The sequence below is a fragment of the Pygoscelis adeliae genome, unplaced genomic scaffold (assembly GCF_000699105.1).
Source record: "Pygoscelis adeliae isolate BGI_AS28 unplaced genomic scaffold, ASM69910v1 Scaffold239, whole genome shotgun sequence".
Taxonomy (NCBI): domain Eukaryota; kingdom Metazoa; phylum Chordata; class Aves; order Sphenisciformes; family Spheniscidae; genus Pygoscelis; species Pygoscelis adeliae.
In genome coordinates, this window is record NW_008825537.1 from 227817 (window position 1) to 236926 (window position 9110).

The following is a 9110-nucleotide window of genomic DNA, read 5'->3' on the forward strand; positions in this document are numbered from 1 at the left end:
GTGGGCTTAGCTTTGGGGCAGCCTGATGTTCAGAGCTGGGGCTGGCAGCGCAGGCAGGCACAGGGGCTGTGTCTTCTGCAGGCGCTGCAGCCAGCTCCCTTGGCAAGCACTCGCAGTAGGATTTCCAGGAATGTTTTGTTTCCTGACCTTTTCAAAGCAAACAGCCCAAAGGTAGCCAAGCTGTCCTCTGTCTGGTGGCAGCCTGCGAGGCTGCGCTCCAGCACAAGGGGAGGCAGCAGCAGGTACTGGGGTTTCGTTCGCACGTGGGGCCAGGTTGGGGTGCGGGGCTTCTTGGGGAGGGGAGGCAGCTCTGTGGGCAGAGCAGGTCCATGTTGTTCCCTTGTACACCACAGCCCAGGCACCCTGCTCTCCTTCTGCTGTGGGCTCTGGGTCTCCCACACATTTCTCCCTATGTGTGGGCTCCTTTCCTCCCCTTCCCTCCCCAGCTTGGTGGATAAGGACAGGAGACATCTCCCCCTGCCACAGTGAGTCACCTTTCAAGGCTTTCTGTGTTTGCACACAAGGTGACTAGGGTGAAAGCCTCCCAGGACTGGCCTTCCCCTGGGTACTGATTTTGCAAGGGCTCAGCATGGCAAGAAGGTAAGGGCAAGCCACGAAGCTTGGGGCAGCTCTGCCCTTTCCCACAGGCAGTGCAGGTGTCCTCACGAGGCTGGGCCAAGTCTCTGGATCTGAGGAATTTTGGAGTCATCCCTATTTCTCAGTGGAGCTGATTTCCCCAAAGAGCGTCCTTCCAGGCCAGCCTAATGAAGGGGGCCTTGACCCACGTCCAGCTGTGCATTCCCACCCTTGTTTATCCAGGGCAAAGCATCCAGCCCTTCTGCTGTCGCCCCTCAGCAGGGCCCAGCACTTCTGCCCTGGCTCCTGGGGCAGCCCAGTCCCTCTGGCGAACAGCACTGCACGTGCAAACCCAGCTTGAGCCCCAGGGGTGTGAATGCACAGGCTCCAGACCTGCTCCTGCACCTAAGCTGACATCTGCTCCACTGACACATGCATGGTGGAGGCAGTGCTGAAATGCAGCTATGTCTAGGGTGGAACAGAGCCGTGTTTGAACTCCATGGTGCTGCAGGCTGGAGAGTAAATCCAGCTGCAGTATGGAGGGTGGGAGCAGTCAAGTGGCGAATATGTGTGCATAAGGTTGTAGGGGAGTCCAGGAGAACATCTGAGCAGAGAATATAAGACAAAGAGGCTCTGCTTATTGTAGCCTCCGTTCCCTTTGCTTTGCTGGCTTGGATGGGCTGTGTTTGCATCAGGGTTTTGTAGCGGAAGGTTCTGGGCCACCTCAATTCAGTCTTTGCTGATGCAAGGATCTGAAGGTCGAGGGCTGCTCCCGAAATAACCAGCTCTATCCTTTTCAAGGAGTTTCCAGTTTAGGAAACAGGCTGAACAGATCTCCTTGCCTAAGCCCAGTGCTGCCAGCCCCTCTGCAACCCTTGGCTGCACCCTCCCTTTTAAGATACCCCCCCAGCGTATCATGATTCCCAGGTTTGTGACTCCCTTCCCAGGCTCCGTGGCTGCAGTAAGCCAGAGCTCCAGCTCCTGGTACAGGCAGGGGAAGGAAGGGTTAATGAGCCCCTCCATTGGGGAGCAATTGGCATTGATCTTCATAGGCTTGCAGTCAGGTGGGAGAGGAGGAGGGAGAGATGGTAGCTATATTGTGCAGGATGGATCACCCCTGTGATCCCATGTATACCTGGGTACCTCCTCCAGATATCACCCAGGGGACAGGGAGCATCCTTTCTGCTCCATGGTTGTATGTGTCGAGGCTCTTAATCCTGCTGTGCTGGAAACAATCGACCATGTGAGAGCCCTGGGATGGGGCATTTTCTCCCTGAGCCCTGGCACAAACAGCTCTGCAGAGCAGTCCTGGGAAGGTCGGGGAGCCGTGCCCCAGAAACTGCCCTGGCCCAAGCACCCCGGCTGGAGGGCAGCCTCTCCGGTAACCAGTGTCAGCTTGGTGTTTCTCTGGTTTGCATGAGAGCCAGGGGGCTGCGGGTGGGCAGGCACCACTTGATTGCATTATCATCCTCCGAGCAGTGAGCATGGGGGACAGAAGGGGATTTGAGACACCCCTGCAGCTGCTGGCAGCATCTCAGGGAAGGGGCGTTTGTCCTGCTCGGCCCCATCCTGCTTCCCAGCCCGCTGGCCCCTGCAGCGGCAGGGTTAAGGTGAAGTAAACACGTCTCAGATGGGGATTTTCCACTCTGCCATGCCTTGTTATCTCCCGAAGGGGCGGATCTGCTCTCCAGCCGCGCTGGGGATGCTGCCTCACTCAGCTCCTGGCTTCACACAGCCCTGCATGCCAGTGGCCAGGCCAGGGCATGGCTGCAACTCCTCATCTTCCCCCATCCCTGTCACAGCAGGGCTCATCTGCCAGCTGGGGCTGTTGCCCCCTTGCCCTGTTGCCTACCCCTCTGCTCTGGCAAGGAAGGGGAGCCTGTGGCTTTCGGGTTTTGGGCAGGGCTTTGTTCTCTCCCTCTTCCTCCTGCCCACCAGCCAGGGAGATGCTTTGCTGGGGTGGAGGCCATGATGGGCTGAAGGACCAGCTGTGCTCTCCCTGGGGAGGGGCTGGGGCATGGGGCCTGGCCCAGTTTGAGAGGTGAGGGGTGCGCAGGGGAAGGGGTGAGGGCAGCTCACTTTGGAGTTGTTCTGGGGCCAAGCTGGGAAAGGGAGGTGATGGCGTGTTGGGGCTGCATGTGGGTGAGTCTCTGAGCACCCTAAAAATGCATCTGCCTTCTGCCCACGCCAGGAGACTGTGGGCAGCCAACCCCCAGGGATGGTCCCCATCCTGCTTCCCTTCTCTCTGCCCTGTCAGAGCTGAATGGATGAATTTGGGCTAGAACTCAGGGGTCTGGAAACATCTTCCCCAGCCTTGCTTAAAGTGCCAGACCAAGCCCCATCTCTGCCCCCAGGTACATTTGGATCTTAGAGGACTCTTGACCAAGGGTGCATGGGATGCCAGTAAAGGGATGCCACAATTATCTGTGCAGAAGGGGAGAGTAGTGCCTCCCCCTTTAGCCCTGACACCTGCTTGGTGGGGGAAGGGGACCCCTGCCCCCCAAACCAGCTGTGGCACAAGGTTGCACAGATAGCTGGTTGGATGCTGGACACCAGCTGGGTGCAGCCAGCAGCACTGGGGGGTCTCTTCCAGAGAAGAAACGTGGCTGGCAGGGCTTTGCGGGCTGTCTGCTCTCCTGTCGGCTCACATGCGTTACTCTCCCCCTCTCTGGCTCAGAGCATTTCTACTTCCCCTCCCGAGAGCCTGCAGGATGAGGAGCGGACAGGAGGCACGGGGCTGAAGCGGAAGCGGGAGGAGAAGGACCTGCCTGGGCATTATGTGAGTGCACCAAAGAGTGTGGCCGTGGGAGACGGGCCCAGGCCCTGGAGGTGTCCTGTGTCTGTGCCTGCCCTGGCTGCAGAGGGCTGTAATCCTGCGAAAAGAAATGAACAAAATGTAGAGCTCTGGGGAGGCCCCTCAGCGAGAGGGTTGAGTCGCTGCCTGCAGGGCATGGTGGTGGTCCATGAGAAGTGATGTGCAGGAGAAAATGGGGTCTCTCTGCTGCCTGGGGTCCTGTGGGGCAGAGCCCAGAGCTTGGTCCAGCCTCTCCTACTCCTGACTGAGCCTTTCTGGGTTTCTTCCCCCTTGCAGGATAGCGATGGGGACAAGAGCGACTACAACCTTGTGGTGGATGAGGTAAGCCCACACCTTTAAGGGCATACTGAAGCCTTGCAGGGTATCCAGCTCAAGCTGTAGTCATCAGGTTTAGGACCCTGGTTCTCGAGCTTTGGGGTTTGTTAGGCTCCGGCTCATTGCTGCTGGGCAGGAGCGGCCAGCCAGGACATGTGCCAGCCCTGCCCTGATGTGTTCATGCCAGCCAAGGCTGACTCCGACTCTATGCTCCATGTTGGAGGCTGTACCAGCCAGGGCTCAGCTTTGCCAGCCATAGACTTGGCTCTGCTTCACAATCCCGTTTCAGCCCCTCTCCTGTAGCATCCCATATGGGGAGGCTGATAAGCTGGGATGAGAGCCACAGAGAGCTGGGCTTGCTGCTGGCAGCTCACACATGTGGAGGTGGCAGGAGCAGGCAGACCTGCTGTGCTGCTTTTGGCAGGAGAGCTCAACAGTGCACCCCCGATGCAGCCCGGCCCTGCCAGCCCCCATCCGGGCAGTCACATATGGTGCCTGGCCTTAGAGCAGCCTTGACTTTAAGACACTGAGCCTGTGTCCGTGCCTCAGTGCAGGAGGTACACTGAATTTCAGTCTCTTGCAACCAAACTGCCAGGCACTTCTGGTACAACCTTCCCTGACCACCAAGGCAGATACAACAGTACTTTATCCCAGCCCCAGCTATTCTTGGCAGAGATGGTGTTTTTGGGGACATCCCTTTTCCTCCCCTGGAAGACTGGGGGGAGGGACAACACACGTGATTTTTTTTTTTTTTTCCTCCTGCCACTTCCCAAGAAAATACAAGCCCTGAAAGGAACATCAGCAGGGATTTCTGCAGAAAAAGACACTTATAAAAATTGCTGTCGGTGTAATTACGGTGATAAAAATCGCAGCCCTAATTGAATGGTTATAGGAGTGCAAGAGCTGATGGGTGGCCTTGGCTCTGAAATGCTGTCAAGGGGCTGCCAAGAGGCTCTTTCTCAGTTCCTTGGGTGTGCTGGTCGCCATCCCTAGTTGTGAAGGCATCCGTGGCCACCAGTGTCCTCTGAATCTGCTGTCACCTCTAATTTTGTTCAAAGAGAAAAATCAAGGAGGTTTCTCATTCAGGGGACTGTGGAGCAGGGCTGAGGCCTCTAAGCGGATGCTCCTTGTTAATGCTGCTCAGGCAGACATGGGACAGCGAGTGGCTGGATGAGCAGCTTGTGCAGCAGGCAGGGGGGAGCAGATGGAGGCTTGATGGTCCCTGCTGGGCTCCAGGCCCGGGGGTGGCTCTCTGGGGCCCCTGTCGTGCCTGCCCTCCTGCACAGAGGGACTGGGGTTCCCACTCCTGAGAGACCTCTTTTGCCCCCAGGACCCCCCCTCGGAGCCCAGCAGCCCCGGCCGCGCACCCAGCAGCCGGCTCCCGCCAGCCCGCCGGGAGATGACTGAGAGCCCTGCCTCCATCAACTCTAGCCGGAGCACGACGCCCCTCAAGCCGAAGGACCAGAGTCTGGTAGGGAGGCGCGTGGGCAGCCCGGGGCCGTGGGTGGGCAGTGGGGCCGGGGACGTGGCCCCGGATTTCTCTGTGGCCTGTCTACTGCCGCCCAAAGGTGGGCAAGGAGATGCCAGTGCTGAGTGTTTGGTACCCACCGCTGGACTCCCCAACACTGGGAGCAGAGGTCCATGCCCTCGGAGGGAGGCTAATCATCTGCTAGGCAGAGGCCTGGCTCTGCAGGTATTTTCCATCTGCCTGCCTGCAGGATTACCCAGAGCTGCTCATAGAAATCAATTTTTCTTTTTTTTTTTCCCCCCTCCTCCTTGCCAAGCACCAGCCCAATGCTCAGATTGAAACATCAGCATGCAGGAAGGGGAAGGGACGTTTCTACCACTCCTTGGCCCTCCCAGCCACCGCAGGGACTGAAGCGATGCATCCCCGCCATCCTGGGGTCAGGAGCCGGCTGGGTGCCGCAGGGAGCAACAAGCGGTGGCTCCCCAGCACAATCGGATTAGAGCAGACAAAGCGCCCTGAGCAATCTGCCAGCGCAGCATGTAGCTTTTCTCTGTTATTAATTTTTTTTCCTTTGCTGGTGTCGACAAAATCCCCAGGCAGAAAAAGAGGAAGAAATAGGAGAGGCAAGAAAAAAGAATGAAACAGCTGTGGGGATTGACGTTCATCCCAGGCATCCTCCTGGTCCTGCTCCGCACAGGCTGGGGACGGGGGTGCCCCCCGCACAAGAGGGATTTCACACAAGGGAGCAGCAAATCTCTGTGTGATGGCCCCACGGGGCCTTGTGCCAGTGGCAGGGTGCTGCAGGGGTGGAGGATTGTGGCAGTTTGGAGTGATGCAGGGCTTGCATTGGGCATTTGCACCCGGGGAGGGGAGTGGAGACATGTGGCTCCTTCCACGCTGTGGGAAGGGTGTGAGGGGCAAAGGAGGAAAGGAGCACGGTTCGGGCCCAGGACGGCCGAGTCCCTGTCCAGCTCTGTCTGGGAGCGGTGCCTCTTGGTGCCCCCCTCCTGTCCTGGATGGTTCGAGGCTGTTGGCGGGCCTGCGGCACTGGGGATCGCTCTCCCAGGCCGTGGTCCTGCCGCTGAGGCTGCTCTTCCCTCTGCCGTGCAGACTGACCCTCCAGCCAGTGCTCCCATCTCCAAGCCCTCCGCTTCTTCGCCGCCCCGTGACTCCCTCACACCCGGCCCTGGGCCCAGCTCGGCCACCCTGCTCCGGCAGCCCCCTGCCAAGGCACCTGCCACCGACACCATCAGTGAGTGTTCGGGGATGGTGGGGGGGTGTCGTGCTCTGCTGCGGATGGTGCCGTGGGGCTGGGGTGAGGGGAGGCAGAATGCTCTCTCCTGTCAGCAGAGCCGGGGCGTCCGTTTTGCTCCACGTAATCAAACATGTTGACCACGGCCAACGTGTGCACCTATGTGCAATTACCACATACCTGACTGCCAACACTTTCCTGGCAGGCTCAGACCCACTGGAAGTGGTGTGTCAATGTGTGGAGCTCTTTGCTATGGGTGTTTGGGGTGGGGCAGGTGTTTTGTCTGGAGATGGTAGTTTTTCTCTGACAAGTTGTTATTTTAGTGTTGCTGTGTGAAGCCACATGGTTCAGGGCTTGGCTGCTGGGGTAGGAGGGTTGGCCGAGTGCCACCACAGGGACACAGGGATGCAGGAGGCCAGGACATGGCTGGTCTCCCTGTGCAGCTGAGGATCTCCATAGGGGTGAGGGTCTGCATGTGCTGGGTGCTGCAGAGACCCTGGGTGAGATCCAGCTGACCCAGGAGCCCCTGTCAATGGCTACCACCTTCTTCTGAAAGCATAGGGGAAGGGGGGTGAGTGCACAGTAGTGACCTCTGTGGTGGCTGATGGTGAACTGGTCATGCCCCCTTTTCCTGCCTCAGTTTCCTTGAAGACATTTAGGGAAGCCTTGGGAAGAGGTCTCTGGAACAGCTTGGCCACTGTCTAGCCAAAGGGACCAGAAGGTGATGGGAGGAGGACAGCTAGCCTAGGGGAGAAGTAGAGCCAGGACTGGAGAAGTTAAACCCAACCCTTGCCTGGCTAGAAAATTACAGTGGTTTAGCAAAAATTGAATTGGAATCGATTTCAATAAACCATCAAAACCCTGGAGGTAGAGCCACTTAGCCATCAACTGCAAGTAATTTGGCCTGGCCAAGACTGAAAAGGCGTTGGCAGCAGAGATGAGGGTTGCTGTGGGTTAGCGGCTGGTCCGTGGTGCATCCTTTGGAGGGACGGAGCCATTTGATCTCCTGTGCTGGATCCACAGCAATCTTTGGCTCTCGATCCATAACCTGCCTGCCCTCCTCCTGATCCACTGGTTCATGCCAGGCTTGGCTGGGCCCAGTGCAGAGCTGATGCTGCCTCTTGTTGCCTGGCTTCTGCCAGATGCCCCTTTCCCTCAGGTGATGCTCGCTCACACCTGTCGGCCAGGGCCAATGAGGGTGTCTTTCCTCGTGCAGCTCTCCGCAGCCCGCTGAGCATGTCCAGCCCCTACACGTCCTCCTTTGGAATGGTGCCTCATGCCACCCTCAGTGGGGAGCTCCCAGCCCCCAGCATGTACATGGGCATCCACCTCTCACCGCAGGTCAGCAGCGCCGTAATGTATGGCCGGTCCCCGATGGTAAGTCACCAAGGGATGGGCCCAATCTGCTGGCATGTGTTGGCTTTGCCTCCTGTCCCCTGCTGTCCTGGGCATGCACTGTCCCTGATGTGCAGTATCTGCACTGCTGCAATGAGCTCAAGCCAGGAGGGTGCAGCCACAGGAGGGACCCCTTTCTGGAGGTGTCTGGGTTGTGGGGCCAGTGGAGGCTGCAGAGCTCACAGAGAAGCACCCACTGGTGTATAGCTGTGTCTTTGGGAGCCCGTTTTGGCCTTTGTCACTTGCATGTGGAGGAAGCAGCAAGCAGGGACCTTGTGCAGAGCCGGGCTGGCCCTGTCCCAGGGCATGCGGGAAAAGGCATGAGCCCAGCCTTTGTGTCCCCTCCTGGGGGTTTGGCACTTCACTCATCATGTGCCCTTTGCTTTGTGCAGGTGGCTTTTGAGTCGCACCCTCACCTGAGGGCTTCTACCATCTCATCTTCACTCTCCACCATCCCTGGAGGGAAACCGTAAGTGTGACCGCACGCAGGGGCTGCAGCGAAGGTGGGCAGCAAGGGGCTGAGCCGGGCAGCATGGGGTGGGCGCAGGGGGAGATCTCCTTGTCCATGGCTCATTTCTACACCCAGCAGGTGTAGGGCAGGGCGGGGCCTTGCTGGAGTTTCTTTCCACTTCTGAGTCCAATGCTGTCATTTTGTTCCAGGCAGCTGGTGGTAACAAGGAGCTGGTTAATTATATCCCTCATTAGCCAGAGTGCACCGGACACCTTCCACCTGGCTCGAGCGTGGCTAATGGGAGAGGTTTGCTCCTGCACTCAGGCATCACACAGGGATTGTTCAGTCCTCTCTTCTGCTCCCTTCCAGTGCCTACTCCTTCCACGTCAGCGCCGACGGGCAGATGCAGCCGGTGCCTTTCCCACCTGATGCCCTCATCGGCTCTGGCATCCCCCGCCACGCGCGGCAGCTCCACACCCTGACCCACGGTGAGGTGGTCTGCGCTGTCACCATCAGCAACTCCACGCGACACGTCTACACTGGGGGCAAGGGCTGTGTGAAGGTGTGGGATGTGGGGCAGCCAGGCACCAAGACAGCCGTGGCTCAGCTGGACTGCTTGGTAAGGAGGGGTGCGCCGCCGCCCTGGCACAGCTTGTTTCCCTGTTGCCCTGCACTGTGCCACCACACTATGGTGAAGAGGGGGTCTGGGGTCCCCATCGGGGACCTCAGGGGTGCAGGGGGCATCTGAAAGCAATGATGCGCACTGAGGAGAGTCTCCGTGTGCGTTTCTAAGTGGGGGTGGTGTGGGGCTGCTGGGGAGGGCTGGTGGCTCCATGCT

The 9110-nt window shown here is 58.7% G+C and overlaps 1 protein-coding gene across 1 annotated transcript in view; it reads left to right on the forward strand.

Moving 5' to 3' along the window:
* Positions 1 to 9110, forward strand: part of LOC103923480 (transducin-like enhancer protein 2) — a 17797-nt gene that overhangs the window by 7089 nt on the left and 1598 nt on the right. Inside the window, exons 7-13 of the mRNA XM_009331841.1 lie at positions 3254 to 3355; positions 3668 to 3712; positions 5037 to 5177; positions 6285 to 6426; positions 7643 to 7803; positions 8214 to 8290; positions 8642 to 8891. Coding sequence (XP_009330116.1) covers positions 3254 to 3355; positions 3668 to 3712; positions 5037 to 5177; positions 6285 to 6426; positions 7643 to 7803; positions 8214 to 8290; positions 8642 to 8891 — 918 coding nt within the window. The remainder of the gene's footprint in view (positions 1 to 3253; positions 3356 to 3667; positions 3713 to 5036; positions 5178 to 6284; positions 6427 to 7642; positions 7804 to 8213; positions 8291 to 8641; positions 8892 to 9110) is intronic.